Raw genomic sequence first — 19,529 nt, 5'->3', positions numbered from 1 at the left:
CTCACACACACTATTACAAACACTTACATGCACACACCCTCTATCTCACACACACTCACTCACTCTCACACACACATTACTACAAACACTCACACCCTCTCTCACACACACACACTCACACTCTCTCTCACACACTCACTCACACACACTCACTCACACACACTCTCTCAGACACACACTCTCTCAGACACACACACATCCTCTCACACACGCACTCTCTCTCACACACACACCCTCTCACACACACACCCTCTCACACACACCCTCTCACACGCAAACACCATGTCTCGCTCATGCACACACCCTCTTGCTCTCACACACATCACGCACTCACACTCCCTCTCACACACATAATATCACACACACACTAACAAACACACTCTCTCTCTCACACTCACACACACCCTCTCACACACAAACACCCTGTCTCTCTCACACACTCATGCTCACATCCTCTTGCTCACACGCACACATCACACACACTCTCTCTCTCTCTCTCTCACACACACACTATCACACACACACTCTCTCTCTCTCACACACACACTATCACAGACACTATCTCTCTCACACTATCACACACTCTCTCTCTCACACACACTATCACACACACTCTCATACACACACTATCACACACACACTATCGCACACACACACTATCACACACACTCTCACTCACTCTCTCTCATACACTCTCTGACACAATCTCTCTCTCTCACACCATCACACACACTCTCCCACACACACTATCTCACACAATCTCATACACACTCTCACATACACATACTCTCTTTCTCACACACACACACTCTCTTTCTCTCACACACACTCTCTCACATACACATACTCTATTTCTCACACACACACACTCTCTTTCTCTCACACACACACTCTCTCACATACACTATCACACACACTCTCTCACACACACTATCAAACACATCCTCTCTCTCAGACATACACACCCTCTCACACATAAACACCCTGTCTCTCTCTCACACTCACGTTCACGCACACACCCTCTTGCTCACACGCACATCACACACTCTCTCTCTCACACACTATCACACACTCACACACTCTCTCTCTCACACACTCACACTCTCTCATGCACACTGTCACACTCTCTCACACACACACTATCACACTCTCACACACACTATCACACTCTCACACACACTATCACACTCTCTCACACACACACACACTATCACACTCTCTCTCACACACACTATCACACACTCTCACACACACACTATCACACACTCTCTCACACACACTATCACACACTCTCTCACACACACTATCACACACTCTCTCACATACACACTATCACACTCTCTCTCACACACACTGTCACAGACTGTCTCTCACACTCTCTCTCACACACTCTCTCTCACACACTCTCACACACTCTCTCACACACACTCACACACACACTCTCTCACACACTCACACTCACACACTCTCTCACACACACTGTCACAGACTTTCTCACAAACTCTCACACATACACACTATCACACACTCTCACACACACCCTCTCTCTCAGACACACACACCCTCTCACACACAAACACCCTGTCTCTCTCTCACACTCACGCACACACCCTCTTGCTCACATGCACACATCACACACACTCTCTCTCACACACACTATCACACTCTCTCTCACGCACACTGTCACACTCTCTCACACGCACACTATCACTCTCTCTCACACACACACACACACACTATCACACACTCTCACACACACACTATCACACACACTCTCTCTCACACACTCTCTCTCACACACTCTCACACACACAATATCACACACTCTCTCACACACACTATCACACACTCTCACACACACCCTCTCTCTCAGACACACACACCCTCTCACACACAAACACTCTGTCTCTCTCTCTCACACTCACGCACACACCCTCTTGCTCACATGCACACATCACACACAGTCTCTCTCACACACTATATCTCTCACACACACTATCACACACTCACACACTTTCTCTCTCTCACACACTATCACACTCTCTCACACACACTGTCACACTCTCTCACACGCACACTATCACTCTCTCACACACACTCTCTCTCACACACACTCTCTCTCTCACACACACACACACTATCACACACTCTCTCACACACACTGTCACAGACTCTGTCTCTCACACACACACACACTCACACACACACTATCACACACTCTCACACACACACTATCACACACTCTCACACACACACTATCACATACACTCTCTCTCATACACTCTCTCTCACACTCACACACTCTCTCTCTCACACTCTCTCACACACACAATATCACACACTATCTCTCTCACACACACTATCACACACTCACACACTCTCACACACTATCACACTCTCTCACGCACACTGTCACACTCTCACACGCACACTATCACACTCTCACACACACTCTCTCTCACACACACACTCTCTCACACACACACTCTCACACACACTCTCTCTCACACACACACTCTCTCTCACACACACACACTATCACACACTCTCTCACACACACTATCACACACTCTCACACACACACTATCACACACTCTCTCTCACACTCTCTCTCACACACTCTCTCACACACACACTCTCTCTCACACTCACTCTCTCTCACACTCACACACTCTCACACTATCACACTCTCACACTATCACACTCTCTCTCACACACTATCACACTCTCTCTCACACACACTATCACACTCTCTCTCACATACACTATCACACTCTCTCTCACACACACTATCACACTCTCTCACACACACACTATCACACACACACTCACACACACACTATCACACACTCTGTCTGTCACACACACACTATCACACAATCTATCACACATTCTCTCTCACACACACTATCACACACACTCTCTCACACACAGACTATCACACTCTCTCACACACACTATCACACACTCTCACACACACTATCACACACTCTCACACACACTCACACACACTATCACACATTCTCTCACACACATTATCACACACTCTCACACACACTCTCTCACACACACTCTCTCACACACTCTATCACACACTCTCTCTCACACACACTATCACACTCTCTCACACACACTATCACACACTTTCTCACACACACACTCTCTCTCTCACACACTCACACTCACTCTCACACACTCTCACATACACATACTCTCTTTTTCACACACACTCTCTTTCTCTCATACACACTCTCTCTCTGACAAGCACACACTCTTTCTCCTATACACTCACACACACTCTCTCACACATACACGCATTCCCTCTCTCACATACACACTGCCTCTCCCCTTCTCTCATACGCATTCCCTGTCTCACACACACTGCCTCTCTCTCTCACATGCACACATTGCTTCTCTCTCTCTCTCACACACAAACGCACACACCCTGTCTCTCTCTCACACACACACACTCACTCACCCTCTCTCACACACACTCACACTCTCTCTCACACACTACCACACTCTCTCTCACACACACTCACACACACACTCACACACACACTCACACACACACTCACACACACACTATCACACACTCTCTCTCTCTCATACACACACTATCACACACTCTCACACACTCTCTCTGTCACACACACACTATCACACAATCTATCACACATTCTCTCTCACACACACTATCACACACTCTATCACACACACACTATCACACTCTCTCACACACACTATCACACACACTATCACACATTCTCTCACACACACTATCACACACTCTCACACACACTATCACACACTCTCACACACTCTCTCACACACACTATCACACATTCTCTCACACACTCTATCACACACTCTATCACACACACTTTCACTCTCTCACACACACACACACTATCACACATTCTCTCACACACATTATCACACACTCTCACACACACTCTCTCACACACTCTCTCACACACACTATCACACATTCTCTCACACACTCTATCACACACTCTCTCACACACACACACTATCACACTCTCTCACACACACTATCACACACTTTCTCACACACACACTCTCTCTCTCACACACTCACTCTCACACACTCACTCTCACACACACTCTCACATACACATACTCTCTTTCTCACACACACTCTCTTTCTCTCATACACACTCTCTCTCTGACAAGCACACACTCTTTCTCCTATACACTCACACACACTCTCTCACACATACACGCATTCCCTCTCTCACATACACACTGCCTCTCCCCTTCTCTCATACGCATTCCCTGTCTCACACACACACTGCCTCTCTCTCTCACATGCACACATTGCTTCTCTCTCTCTCTCACACACAAACGCACACACCCTGTCTCTCTCTCACACACACACACTCACTCACCCTCTCTCACACTATCACACTCTCTCTCACACACTATCACACTCTCTCTCACACACTATCACACTCTCTCTCACACACTATCACACTCTCTCTCACACACTATCACACTCTCTCACACACACACTCACACACACACTCTCTCACACACACTATCACACACTCTCTCTCTCTCATACACACACTCTCACACACTCTCTCTGTCACACACACACTATCACACAATCTATCACACATTCTCTCTCACACACACTATCACACACTCTATCACACACACACTATCACACTCTCTCACACACACTATCACACACTCTATCACACACACGCTATCACACTCTCTCACACACACTATCACACACTCTCACACACACTATCACACACACTATCACACATTCTCTCACACACTCTCACACACACTATCACACACTCTCTCACACACACTATCACACATTCTCTCACACACTCTATCACACACTCTCTCTCACACACACACACTATCACTCTCTCACACACACTATCACACACTCTATCACACACTTTCTCACACACACACTCTCTCTCTCACTCACTCTCTCTCACACACACTCACTCTCACATACACATACTCTCTTTCTCACACACACTCTCTTTCTCTCATACACACTCTCTCTCTGACAAGCACACACTCTTTCTCCTATACACTCACACACACTCTCTCTCACACACATACACGCATTCCCTCTCTCACATACACACTGCCTCTCCCCTTCTCTCATACGCATTCCCTGTCTCACATACACACTGCCTCTCTCTCTCACATGCACACATTGCTTCTCTCTCACACACAAACGCACACACCCTGTCTCTCTCTCACACACAGACACACTCACTCACCCTCTCTCACACACACTCACTCTCTCTCTCACATGCACTCACTCTCTAACACACACGCACACACTTTCAGACACACCATCACACGCACACACTCACTCACACTCTCTCAAAAGCACAACCTCTCTCTCTCACACACACTCTCTCACACACATACACACACACTATTACAAATACTCACACGCACACACCCCCTGTCTCACACAAACACACTCTCTCTCTCTCACATGCTCACACTCTCTCTCACACACACCCTGACTCACACACACACACACTGACTCTCTCACACATACAACTCCTCTGACTCACACGCACACACACACACTATCTCTCGCACATACTCTCCTACACACTCGTGCGCATACTCTCACACACACACACTCTCACACACACACTCTCTTACACACACAGACACCTCTGACTCTCTCACACACACACACACTCTCTCACATATACTCTCTCTCACACACAAATACACTCTCTAAAACACACACACCCCCTCACACATACACAGTCTCTCTCACACACACACTCTCTCGCTCGCACACATACATCACATACACACTCACTCACTCTCTCTCACACACACAATCACACCCCCCCTCTGACTCACACACACCATCTCATACACACACACACACCCTCTCTCACACATACACACTCTGACTCACACATTCTCTCTGTCTCTTGTACAAGCACTCTCACACACAAACACACACGCACGCTCTCTCTCTCACACACACTTTGCACACACACACCCTCTCACACACATACACACACACTATCGTACACACACTCTCACACACATGCACCATCTCTCACACTAACACACACTATTACAAACACTCTCACGCATACACCCTCTCATAAACACAAACTCACTCACTCTCACACACACTCACTCTCTCTCTCACACACTCTCTCACACACACACTCTCTCTCACACACACACACACACACACACACTCACTCTCTCTCACACACATTCACTCTCTCTCTCACACACACTCACTCGTTCTCTCTCTCACTCATTCACTCATTTTCTCTCACACACACTCATTCACTCACTCTCACACACACACAGACACACATTCTCTTTCTCACACAAACACACTATCATACACACAAACTCTCTCTCTCTCACACACACACCATCTCTCACACACACACAATCACACACACACACTCTCACTCACACACACACACTCACTCTCTCACACATACATACACACTATCACACATTCTTTCTCACACAAACACATGATCACACAAACTCTCTCACACACCATCTCTCTCACAAACTCACTCTCTCTCACACACTCACTCACTCTCTCTCACACACATTCTCAACACACACACACCCTCTGACTCTCACACACATACTCTCTCTCACACACACACTCCCTCTCATATATACACACACTCTCTCACACACACCCTCCCACACACTCTCTCTCACACACACACACACTCTCATACACACACATTCTCTTTCAGACCCCCTATCTCTCTCGCACACAAAAACAGAAAAGTAAGGATTGCATGACTTCAGCCATATTAAATAACTACTTGGCACTGGTATTTACCAATGATGTTAACATGGTGAATGTACAATAAAAACAAAGAATGCTGGAAATACTCAGCAGGTCTGACAGCATCTGTGGAGAGAGAAATGTAATTTGGTTCAGGTGGAGTTCAATACCAAAGGGAGGCATTGAGATGAATAGTATAGATGCATTTAAGGGGAATCTAGAGAAGCATGAGTGCAAAGGACATTGAGGGCTATGGTCATAGAGTTAGATGAAGCAAGATGGGAGACTTGAGCGGAGAAAAAGCACCTGCATGGACTGGTTGGGCTGAATGGTCTGTGCTTTATATTCTGTGTAATTCAATGAATCATTTAAATGGTTCTGCAGTGATCCTTGACTGAGTTATTGAAGAGTGGTACATCTGTAGATTACTAAACTGGGGATTAGGATCATGAGCTGTGATTGACCCAGTCACTGTATGTATCTTAATATAATGGCAATCACACAGAATTCTTACAGTGCAGAAGGAGGCCATTTGGCCCATCCTGTCTGCACCAGCCCGCGGAATGAGCAATTCCCTTATTGCCATTCCCCTGCCTTCTCCCCGTAACCCTGCACATTCTTCCTGTTCAGATAACAGTCTAATTCCCTTTGGAATGCTTCAATTGAACTGTCTCCACCTCACTCTCAGACAGTGTATTCCAGACCGTAACCATTCGCTGTGTGAAAAAGTTTTTCCTCATGACGCTTTTGCTTCTTTTACCCTAAATCTGTCTCCTCTAGTTCTTGATTCTTTCACGAGTGGGAACAGTTTCTCCCTATCTACTCTGTCCAGACCCTTCATGATTTTGAACACCTTGCTCAAATCTTCTCTCAGCCTTCTCTTCTCTAAGGAAAACAGTCCCAACTTCTCCAATCTATCTTCCTAACTGAAGTTCCTCATCCCTGGAACCTATTGTCCTGAAACTTTTCCCCACTCATTCCAGTGCCTTCACATCCTTCCTAAAGTGTGGCGCCCAAAACTGGATGCAATACTCCAGCTGAGGCTGAACTAGTGACTTATACAAGTTCAGCATAACTTCCTTGCTCTTGTACTCTGCCCCCATTAATAAAGCCTAGGATACTGTATGCTTTATTAACTGCTCTCAACCTGTTCTGCCATCTTCAATGCTTTATGCACATTTACACCCGGTTCCCTCTGCTCCTGCACCCCCTTTAGAGTTGCATCCTTTATTTTATATTGTCTCTACCAAAATGAATCACTTCACATTTCTCCTCATTAAACAACACCTGCCACCTGTCCACCCATTCCACCAACCTGTCTATGTCCTTTTGAAGTTCTACACTGTCCTCCTCACAGTTCACAATGCTTCCAAAGTTTATATAATCTGCAAACTTTGAAATTGTGCCCTGCACACTAAAATCTAGATCATTAATTTATATCAGGAAAAGCAAGGGTCCCAACACTGACCCCTGGGGAACTACAAACCTTCCTCCAGCCTCGAAAACATAAATTGACCATTACTATCTGTTTCCTGTCACTCAGCCAATTCTGTATCCATGTTGTTACTGTCCCTTTTATTAGCAAGTTAGTTAAACATAATTTTCCTTTCAGAAATCCATGCTGGTTTTCTTTAATTAACCTGTATTTGTCCATGTGACTATTCATTTTGTCCTGAATTATTGTTTCTCGACATTTCCCCATCACTGAATTAAACTGACTGGCCTGTAGTTGCTGGGATTATCTTTATTCTCTTTTTAGAACAAGGGTGTAACGTTTACAATTTTCCAGTCCTCTGGCACCACGCCTGAGTCTAAGGAAGACTGGAAAATTACGGCCAGTGCTTCTACAACTTCCACTCTTCACTTCACTCAGTATTCTTGGATGCATCTCATCTGGTCCCGGAGCCGTATCCACTCTAAGTACAGACAGCCTATCCAATACCACCTCCTTCACAATTTTAAACTCTTCCAAGTGTATTAATTACCTCCTTTCACCGTGGCCCGGGTTGCTAAGATAAATCTAGCTAAGTCTGTGTGATTAAAACAGAGCCAGTTTATGTGATATTTGTTCAACCGTGCAGTGGCTGTGCTAACTCTGAAACTATTCTGATCCTCAAACTGAGCAGCAGTGTGTTCAGTGTTGTGTAGAGTTCGGTGTCACTGTTCAGTTCTTGATCTCTGGGGTTTTAAGAGTTAAACGGTTTCCAGCCAAAGTTGTAACTCACGCCGGCTCTAAGAAGCAAATATTTTATTTTTGAGGTTGGTTTTACCGAGGACAATTTGTAATCAATGAATATGGCGCAGTTCATTCGGCTATTTACAGAGGTACATTCTGACATTTCTTACATTGAGAACGGGTTATTTTCCGGCTTTCTTTATCCCAGTTACCGGTACTGAAGCTGAGGCGGAAGGATTTTAATAAACTCCAGATTCGGGATGTGTTTCCAAAGTCCAGCACCCGGACCGGGGAGGGGGGCTGACCAGGCCATTTGCAGCAATCCCCGCAGGAAACTCTGAAACTGTGTTAAGCCATTCCTGAGCTGGGTGAAGATGCAATGTCAGCAGGAGCCTTCCAGACGGAAATGTCAATATAGGCAGCAAGCCTAACCGGCTTCAGGTACAGGTTCTGCTGATCAGCGACCCCAACAAGAACCGCCTCATTGTCTGGAACCAGCTCGTCCATCTCCCCGGATGACAAAGTGATCACTGATTCAGGAAGGGGGCACACCTGCTCTCTTTACCCTCCATCGCTATTGTGTGTGTCCAGTTTGGCTCAGGGTAGAATCCAGCTTGTTGTAATGTGTAGCCCAGCCGCACAACCCACAGCTACTGTCCAGACCCGATGAAGGCTGCTTACTCGGGGGCTTAGTGCTGAAGGAACAAGGAGGGCAGGGCAGGGCAGGGCAGAGCAGCACCCGTCCGTTCAGCCCTCCAGTCAGCACATTACTCGTCTAAATCTGGCTTGGACTGAACTGCTCCGAGCACACACTCAGCACATTGGGTTAAGCCACCTTCACGTCGACCAGTTTTCTCTGGGACCCTGGTTTTCAGAATATTGGGCCAGTTTTCTCAGAAGTCGCTCTTTCAGAGCCATGTCGCCCCTTTCTTTGACCATTGAAGTCCGCTCCAGAGCCCTCAGCTTGGCGTAATGGTCCGAGAACTTGTTAAAAAGCATTGTGATGGGCATGCCGTTCAGAATGATCCCGAAGGAAATACAACCGAATGCAAACACTCGACCCAGCAAGGTTTCGGGGATGGTGTCTCCATAACCCACAGTGGAAATGCTCACCTGTAGACAGGGGGGAGAGAATTTATCAGAAACATTACTAACCTGAGAATTCTTCAGCAGTTCCTGTCTGGTCCCATTCACTATCCTACCTTCCCCATTTTACACAGTACATTCAGTGCTCTCTGCCCGGAAACCCTCTTCATCTTTACAGACAGGTTATAGCAGCTGCTACTCTCCGACTATCCCATTTCCATCAGAGCTCCATCTGCACTCTGTATCTCACAGCAGGCCTGCCCCTAGCTCCATCAGAGCACCATCTGCACTCTGTATCTCACAGCAGGCCTGTCCCTAGCTCCATCAGAGCACCATCTGCACTCTGTATCTCACAGCAGGCCTGTCCCTAGCTCCATCTGCACTCTGTATCTCACAGCAGGCCTGTCCCTAGCTCCATCTGCACTCTGTATCTCACAGCAGGCCTGTCCCTAGCTCCATCTGCACTCTGTATCTCACAGCAGGCCTGTCCCTAGCTCCATCTGCACTCTGTATCTCACAGCAGGCCTGTCCCTAGCTCCATCTGCACTCTGTATCTCACAGCAGGCCTGTCCCTAGCTCCATCAGAGCTCCATCTGCACTCTGTATCTCACAGCAGGCCTGTCCCTAGCTCCATCTGCACTCTGTATCTCACAGCAGGCCTGTCCCTAGCTCCATCTGCACTCTGTATCTCACAGCAGGCCTGTCCCTAGCTCCATCAGAGCTCCATCTGCACTCTGTATCTCACAGCAGGCCTGTCCCTAGCTCCATTTGCACTCTGTATCTCACAGCAGGCCTGTCCCTAGCTCCATCTGCACTCTGTATCTCACAGCAGGCCTGTCCCTAGCTCCAGGGTGTTCGTATATGGAATAGCACTGGAGTCCAAAAATATCAGGATGTTAAATAAACATCTGTTTGAGAAGAATTTAATTGGAAGAAAACCAAAGAACAATATTTGCTGAGGATGATGTTTTAATAAAAAAACAGGAATGCTGGAAGATCAGCTGGTATCTGTGGGCAGACAGATCTGTGGGGAGTTAATGTTTCAGGTCATTCATAAGGATTCGAATGGAAAGTTCTTGACCCGAAATGTTTTCAGTTATTTCCGCTTTATACACCTAAATTCATTGGATAGAATCGCCCCATTCTCTCCGCCTATTTTAAAATCAACTATTTTATTTTTGGCGGCATTTACCCTGGGGATCTAAGCTTGCTGCCCCTTACCCATCACTTTCCCCTCTCTCCTTGTTACCTTTCCGGATCCAGCCCTGATGTGACCCGCACCCTTCCAGCTCAGTTTTAGGTTTGAGCTGGTTTATATTACTGCAAATCGTCTGAAGTGTAACCACCCCTTACAACGGAGAGCAGGATTACACCTCTCCACAAACAGTCACACCCTGGATTGTGAGAGTGGAGCTGATACACGGTCATTGCCCCTTAACCCAACAGCACAGCCCTGGCCGTATCTGGGAGCTTGGGTTTGATAATTAGACCCTCAGCAACCGGCCGCTAACAATCAAAGGGAAAGCTCCAAGGTCCAGCTCGACACCAGCATTCATCCCAAAACTGAGCCGCAACTTGGCTTCAATTAACTCGCAGTGCCACCGCACGGATTAACACCACATCCTGGATATAAATTAATGTCTGGTCTATGTCCAAAAACTCAGATTGTGATTTTTCACTTTCAAGCTCTCCAGAATCAATATGGATCTTCAAATCAGAATCTCTACGTTTGTGCTGTATCCATTTCGTCCTATCATCATTTCTGCCATTTCCCGTTAACCTGCAGCACTTTTCTTCCTGAATCCTGTTTCCCAAATAAACCCCTCGCCCCATTCACCTGCTTCAAACCGGAACCATTTCATTCCCAGAAAGGTCGTCAATCTAAATGAATCGCTCTTTCTCTCTCCCTCACATTGATCTGAAACATTCTCGCTCTCATTGATCCAAAACATTCTCTCTCTCACATTGATCTGAAACATTCTCCCTCTCATTGATCCAAAACATTCTCTCTCACATTGATCTGAAACATTCTCGCTCTCATTGATCCAAAACATTCTCTCTCTCACATTGATCTGAAACATTCTCCCTCTCATTGATCCAAAACATTCTCTCTCTCTCACGTTGATCTGAAACATTATCTCTCTCATTGATCCGAAACATTCTCCCTCACATTGATCTGAAACATTCTCTCACATTGATCTGAAACATTCCCCGTCACATTGATCTGAAACATTCTCTCTCTCACTGATCTGAAACATTCTCCCTCACGTTGATCTGAAACATTCTCACTCACGTTGATCTGAAACATTCTCCCTCTCATTGATCTGAAACATTCTCTCTTTCATTGATCTGAAACATTCGCCCTCTCATTGATCTGAAACATGCTCGCTTTCATTGATCTGAAACATTCTCTCTCTCATTGATCTGAAAAAGTCTCTCTCTCACATTGATCTGAAACATTCTCCCTCTCATGGATCCAAAACATTCTCTCTCTCACGTTCTCTGAAACAATATCTCTCTCATTGATCCGAAACATTCTCCCTCACATTGATCTGAAACATTCTCCCTCACGTTGATCCGAAACATTCTCACTCACGTTGATCTGAAACATTCTCCCTCTCACTGATCTGAAACATGCTCTCTTTAATTGATCTGAAACATTCTCTCTCACGTTGATCTGAAACATTTTCTCACGTTGATCTGAAACATTCTCTCTCTCCCATTGATCTGAAACATTCTCCCTCTCATTGATCTGAAACATTCTCTCTCACATTGATCTGAAACATTCTCCCTCTCATTGATCCAAAACATTCTCTCTCACATTGATCTGAAACATTCTCCCTCTCATTGATCCAAAACATTCTCTCTCTCTCACGTTGATCTGAAACATTATCTCTCTCATTGATCCGAAACATTCTCCCTCACATTGATCTGAAACATTCTCTCACATTGATCTGAAACATTCTCTCACATTGATCTGAAACATTCTCTCTCACATTGATCTGAAACATTCTCCCTCTCATTGATCCAAAACATTCTCTCTCACATTGATCTGAAACATTCTCCCTCTCATTGATCCAAAACATTCTCTTTCTCTCACGTTGATCTGAAACATTATCTCTCTCATTGATCCGAAACATTCTCCCTCACATTGATCTGAAACATTCTCTCACATTGATCTGAAACATTCTCCGTCACATTGATCTGAAACATTCTCTCTCTCACATTGATCTGAAACATTCTCCCTCTCATGGATCCAAAATATTCTCTCTCACGTTGATCTGAAACATTATCTCTCTCATTGATCTGAAACATTCTCCCTCACATTGATCTGAAACATTCTCTCACATTGATCTGAAACATTCTCTCATTGATCAGAAAGATTCTCTCTCACGTTGATCTGAAACATTCTCTCACGTTGATCTGAAACATTCTCTCACGTTGATCTGAAACATTCTCTCACGTTGATCTGAAACATTCTCTCTCTCCCATCGATCTGAAACATTCTCTCTCTCCCATCGATCTGAAACATTCTCTCTCTCCCATCGATCTGAAACATTCTCTCTCTCCCATTGATCTGAAACATTCTCTCTCTCCCATTCTCCCTCTCATTGTTCCGAAACATTCTCTCTCATTGATCTGAAACATTCTCTCTCATTGATCAGAAACATTTTCCCTCTCATTGATCCGAAACATTCTCTCCCTCTCACGTTGATCTGAAACATTCTCTCTCCCACTGATCTGAAACATTCTCCCTCTCATTGATCTGAAACATTCTCTCTCTCATTGATCCGAAACATTCTCTCTCTCCCATTGATCTGAAACATTCTCTCTCTCCCAATGATCTGAAACATTCTCCCTCTCACTGATCCGAAACATTCTCTCTCTCTCATTGATCTGAAACATTCTCCCTCTCATTGTTCCGCAACATTCTCTCTCTCATTGATCTGAAACATTCTCTCTCATTGATCTGAAACATTCTCTCTCTCATTGATCCGAAACATTCTCCCTCTCATTGATCCGAAACATTCTCCCTCACATTGATCTGAAACATTCTCTCTCTCACATTGATCTGAAACATTCTCCCTCTCATTGATCCGAAACATTCTCCCTCACACTGATCTGAAACATTCTCTCTCTCACATTGATCTGAAACATTCTCCCTCTCATTGATCCGAAACATTCTCCCTCACATTGATCCAAAACATTCTCTCTCTCATTGATCTGAAACATTCTCCCTCTCATTGATCTGAAACATTTTCTCTCCCATTGATCAGGAACATTCTCCCTCTCATTGACCTGGAACATTCTCTCTCTCATTGATCTGAATCATTCTCTCTCCCATTGACCTGGAACATTCTCTCTCTCATTGACCTGGAACATTCTCTCTCTCATTGATCTGAAACATTTTCTCTCCCATTGATCAGGAACATTCTCCCTCTCATTGACCTGGAACATTCTCTCTCTCATTGATCTGAATCATTCTCTCTCCCATTGACCTGGAACATTCTCTCTCTCATTGATCTGAATCATTCTCTCTCCCATTGACCTGGAACATTCTCTCTCTCATTGACCTGGAACATTCTCTCTCTCATTGATCTGAAACATTCTCCGTCACATTGAACTGAAACATTCTCTCTCTCATTGACACCACACCAGGCCCCGCCCCCGCAATGACGGATTGATTCCCTGGTCATTTACCGCCGCCTATTCACTGCCGCGCAGCATAGGCCTCGCCCTGCACTGAGGCCCCTCCCTCCCAGTTCCCGCCCAGACCTCGGTTGCTCACCGCTGCCCACCACCAGGACTCGGGGATGCTGCTGAAGTTGGTGCCGGGGATGTGCTGCTCGGCCTGGTGCAGCAGGGCGGAGAAGGTGAAGATGCCCAGGGCGATGAAGAGCAGGAGGCAGCAGACCTGCTGTGAGCAGAGGCGCAGGGTGAAACCGAAAGCCCGCAGGCCGGTGGAGTAACGGGCCAGGCTCAGCACCCGGAGCACCTGCAGCAGCGGCGCGACCCGCAGGAGGAGGCCCAGGCACCTGGGCTCCCCGCAGCGCCGCGCCACCAGCTCGGTGTAGAAGGGCAGCAGCGCCAGCAGCTCGGCCAGGTTGAGGGGGCTGAGCAGGAAGCGGCGGGGCCGGGGCGCTGAGAGCAGCCGCAGCAGGAGTTGGGCCGTCAGCGCCGAGCTACACCCCGTCTCCAGGCCCCAGAGAGCGGAGGGCCCAGCGCCAGGCCCCGGCCTCAGCTCCGGCACTGTGCCCAGGATGAGGCCGGCCATGGACAGGAGGACAGCCAGGCAGCCGCTGACCCTGAGCAGCCTGGCCCCTGCCGAGGCGGGCGGCGCCTCCAGGAGATGCCAGAGCCGCGAGCGGTAGCGGCACAGCCAGTTCCCCGGGGCCGGGGTGCCGCGTTCCCGCAGGCCCAGGACGGCGGTGAGCTGGCGGCTGAGCCGCAGCTGCTCGGACAGCTCCTGCTGCCGCTCGTGGAAGAGAAGGCGGCAGCAGCGCGGCGCCGCGCCCAGCCTGACGCCCCAGTAGCGGAGCTCGGAGCAGTACCGGCGGGGACACGGACCCTGGTTGGGCCAGAGCCGGCCGCTCCGGTACAGCTGCCACACCGCCTGGAACACACTCGGGTCCCGGTCGAAGAAGAACTCGTCCTCCTCGGCCGAGTAATCATCACAGAGTCGCAGGCCCTGAGCCGGGCCCCGGCACGCAGCCAGCTTCCCAATGCGGCTGGCCGGGTACCGAGCCGCCAGCTGCCGGCCAAGGACGAAGCGTGTGCCGCCCACATTCAGTCGGAGGAGAGGCTGCTCGGTGGCGGGACAGGCCGGCCCCGGCCCGCAGTCCACTCCAGCACCGCCCTCCTCATCGCTGCTGCTCCCGCACTCAGTCCCGCTGCTGCTGCTCCAGTCCGGCTCCCCCATGCTGCCGGCCTTGCCACATTCTGCCCCGGCCTAAATCCTGTCCGAAAGCCCATTACAGGATTACTGTAGGCCGATTGGATTAACGGCTGAGCCGGCAGACTGTCCTAGGACAGTGAGCCCCGTCTCTCAGACTGGCCCGGTTGGGGAGGGGAGCGGTGTTTACAGTAAACTGCCCAGCCAGGGGAAAGGCCGTATCCCCAGCTGCCTGAGCAGCTGCTCGCGGGATTACCTTGGCCCCTTCACCCCCTCAGGACACTACCCTCCCCTCCTTGTACCATTAGCAACTGAGACACCAGGCAGGGGTTAGGAGTTTAATATCTCATCTGAAAAATGACATTCCCTATACAGCACAGCTGGCTGCAAAAGGATACCCTATAGCACAATCCCTCACAATGGACACCAATTAAAAGTTATTGGCAAAAGAAGCAATGGCGAAATGGTGAAAATCTTTAACACAGCAAGTAGTTAGTGTCTGGAATGCTCTGAGTATGTTGGAGGCAGATTCAATTGTGCCTTTCAGATAATGATCCCATTCCCTTTTGAAGTTGGAACATTTCCAAGGCTACAGGGAAGCCAACATGGACATGACAGGCCAAATAGCTCTAATCTATAATTCCTTGAATAGGAAGAAAAATGTAACCATTCTCCACATCTATTACAGGCTTTTGAACAGTGCAGATGGAATAGAGGAGCAGACACAGTTTAAACCACTGCAATAATAGTGGGTGCTTCCACATACTCAAAGATTGACTATGTACATAGACTGGGATAAAGGCAAAGTGAGAACACTGTGCTTAAGGAAGAAGCCCTCGATTCTCTCAGTTTCTGGTCTTAACAAGGGAAGAAGCAATGCATGAGTTTCCCAGAACTAAATGAATTGGGGGATAGCAATACCCAGCAACTCCAGAACAGAAAAGGAGAGTCTATTGCTGGGTAATTTCCCATAGCAGCTTTCCACCCCATCTATTCCAGAAAGCATTGAAATATTTGCTGGTGGATTTTCTGACATGCTAGGCCATAAACCATTCAAACTGGGCAAGTTCACAACTGAAAGCAGGATAGATCAAGATACCAAAAAGGAGTTGGGAAAATACACTTGCAAACACATCCCCTCAGACACAGGGAAAGAACAGTCCATAAGATTTGATTTAATCCAATCACATTTGAGTTTTAATTAATTTCTGATTTAATTTAACACTGATTTCTATCATTACAGAGTAAATCAGTTAACAGCACCAGTGGCAACTATTAAATCAATTAACAACTCGTGTAATAAAACAAATTAAACTCTCTTCAGTGTAATGAAAAGGGGTGACCATATTTTTACCTTTTATCACTACACGTTTAACTGGAGTTTGTTGCTGAAATTTCAATCATTCTTCCTGGGTGGGAAAAATGCCAAGAAACAGGCTATGAGCCTGTGATCATGATCACTGAGCAGTGCAAAGAATTCAAGGAGATAATTCACACACACAACAATCTCCTAGTTTCATTAGGATCAACAAGATTTTTCACTAGATTCTTTGAACAATTTATGGTTCTTAAGTACAATCCTGCAACGGAATTGTGCGCATATGCAGCATTTAGTTCCATTTTACACTACAGTGTAATTAACTTAGCAAATTTAATTCTCTGAAGCTGATTTGTGCGGTTTACATAATGTAACCAAAGATCAGATCCTACGTCAGTTTTCATTATTGAAAAGAGGTTAAGAGCGGAAGATGAAGCAGGTTGAGTAGACAGGGATATTGGGAGTGAATTCTGAACTCGCTCCTAGGAGCTAAAGTTGGCCATGTGGATTCCACTGGAAATAAAATGCTTTTCTCTAAAGGGCAGTAAGTTTAAAATTATCCTGTGGAGTGCAGAGCACAGGGGAGATGGATGGACGGATGGGAACAGATATAAGGTCTGAAGAACAAGCCAATGAGTAACAGTGGCACTATTGATTTAGGTGGATGAGATTATCCAGTTTACTTCACTGACACACACACACACCACTAAAAACGGAGTGTGACTGGTGTATATATATTTAAAACAATTTTTTAAAGTATTTCCCTCTGTCTTGATATGGGCAACATCAAATGAAAATAAAGGAATTGGCCAGAGAGCTCTCAACACTATTTCACAGCCAACTAGTGGCAGAAGCTAAAATGCAAATCAAGCAAATTGACATTTGTTTTTTATCTCCATGTTGCTGCTGGAAATGAGAGATAACATAGCTGAGATCAGCAGCTCTCAGCACATGAATCGTAGAGCACCATCATGTTAGACACTGATAACAGGACACATCGAAACCCTTTTCTAACTGGCAATAATCTGTACAATTGATGCCACAATTACATATCGTTCCACAAAATTATTCACAAGTGGAGAAAGAAAAATAAAATCAGGGGTATTTCTAGCAAAAGACCATTCTTATCCAAGTTAGAATCCTCCCTGGAATTACTGGTTGGAAATAATTGCCTACGTATGCAGTCTGACGAAGGCAGGAGCCAAGATACCAGTCATTTATATTGATGTAAAGACATAAGTAGCTTTGCAACTGGAGTTAATCCATCCTGCATTTCAAACAGCATAGATAACGGTTGGCATTCAGGAGGTAAATAATTAAACAAAACATAAAAAAACACCACAAGTGTAAGTAACAGGCAGGTTTTGGTGGAGAACTCTACTGAAATGGTTCCTGCTTCTTTACTGTGAGTCTGCTGTGGGGATGAGATTTGCTCCAGTGCAGTTCTAGTCAGATATAAGGTGGGCTGGTTTTCATGCAACTACTATCCTGGACAGGGGCAGAGAGTCAGTCTTACAACCATCAGCTGCAACCCAGCCAATAGACATCTTGATGCTTCTGGTGCTTTTACTTTCTGGTTTTTGGTGAGTAGGAATTAGGCCCAGTGATGGAATGCAGCCAGTCCATCCAGTCCTTGGTGTGCAAATGATTAGATGTGTTTGATATCTTACATTTAGGCAAATCCTTGAGAATAAACAGCACATGGAGATATACTCAGGCCAAGGACCATTTTTAGCAATGGACAGTTTAGCAAAGTTTGCAATTTGATCCACTTAAACTCTTATAAACCACTCACTAAACTTTGGAAAAAATATTACCTAAAGGTAGTAGTACTTCTAAAAAATTATGATAGGTTAATAAAAACTCAAGTCAATTCATTTACAATATAAAAAAAACCACACAGGCTAGTTACATAGTAAGAAAAACATGTACTCCAATCACAGAAGGAATCAAAACTAATCTTCAGAAGGGGAGATTCTTCAATGACACCATCTCAGTTGGAAATCTCCCCAAGATTTTTTTCTAACAGAACCAACTTTCACTTTTAAACAAGGGTGTAAATCCGTTAACCCTTTAATTTCCTTTGCCTGCAGCAACATCTCCATTTCTGTTATTAATAAGCCTGTTTATTAATGGTAACATCTCTGTTCACTCTACAGATGTTGTTTGACCTGCTGTTTGAGAATACTAATGTTTTACTTTCTGTACGATATTTCGTACAGTCTTTCTAATTCCTCCTCCCCAC

At 46.1% G+C, this 19,529-nt stretch overlaps 2 protein-coding genes across 2 annotated transcripts in view; one reads left to right on the top strand and one right to left on the bottom strand.

The window, feature by feature from the left end:
- LOC144688703 (DNA-binding protein RFX2-like) overlaps window positions 1-19,529 on the top strand; it is a 911,596-nt gene that overhangs the window by 150,891 nt on the left and 741,176 nt on the right. The window lies entirely within an intron of this gene.
- Window positions 9,051-15,993, bottom strand: LOC144688295 (potassium voltage-gated channel subfamily V member 2-like). The gene is made up of 2 exons (XM_078554727.1): window positions 14,863-15,993; window positions 9,051-10,100 (listed from the first exon to the last, which is right to left on the bottom strand). The coding sequence occupies exons 1-2, from the start codon at window positions 15,991-15,993 to the stop codon at window positions 9,825-9,827; spliced, it is 1,407 nt and encodes a 468-aa protein (XP_078410853.1). The 3' UTR covers window positions 9,051-9,824.

The sequence above is a fragment of the Cetorhinus maximus genome, chromosome 13, assembly GCF_964194155.1.
Source record: "Cetorhinus maximus chromosome 13, sCetMax3.hap1.1, whole genome shotgun sequence".
NCBI classification, from domain to species: domain Eukaryota; kingdom Metazoa; phylum Chordata; class Chondrichthyes; order Lamniformes; family Cetorhinidae; genus Cetorhinus; species Cetorhinus maximus.
The sequence above is the reverse complement of the archived record's forward strand: the minus strand, read 5'-3'. Positions and strand labels throughout refer to the sequence as shown.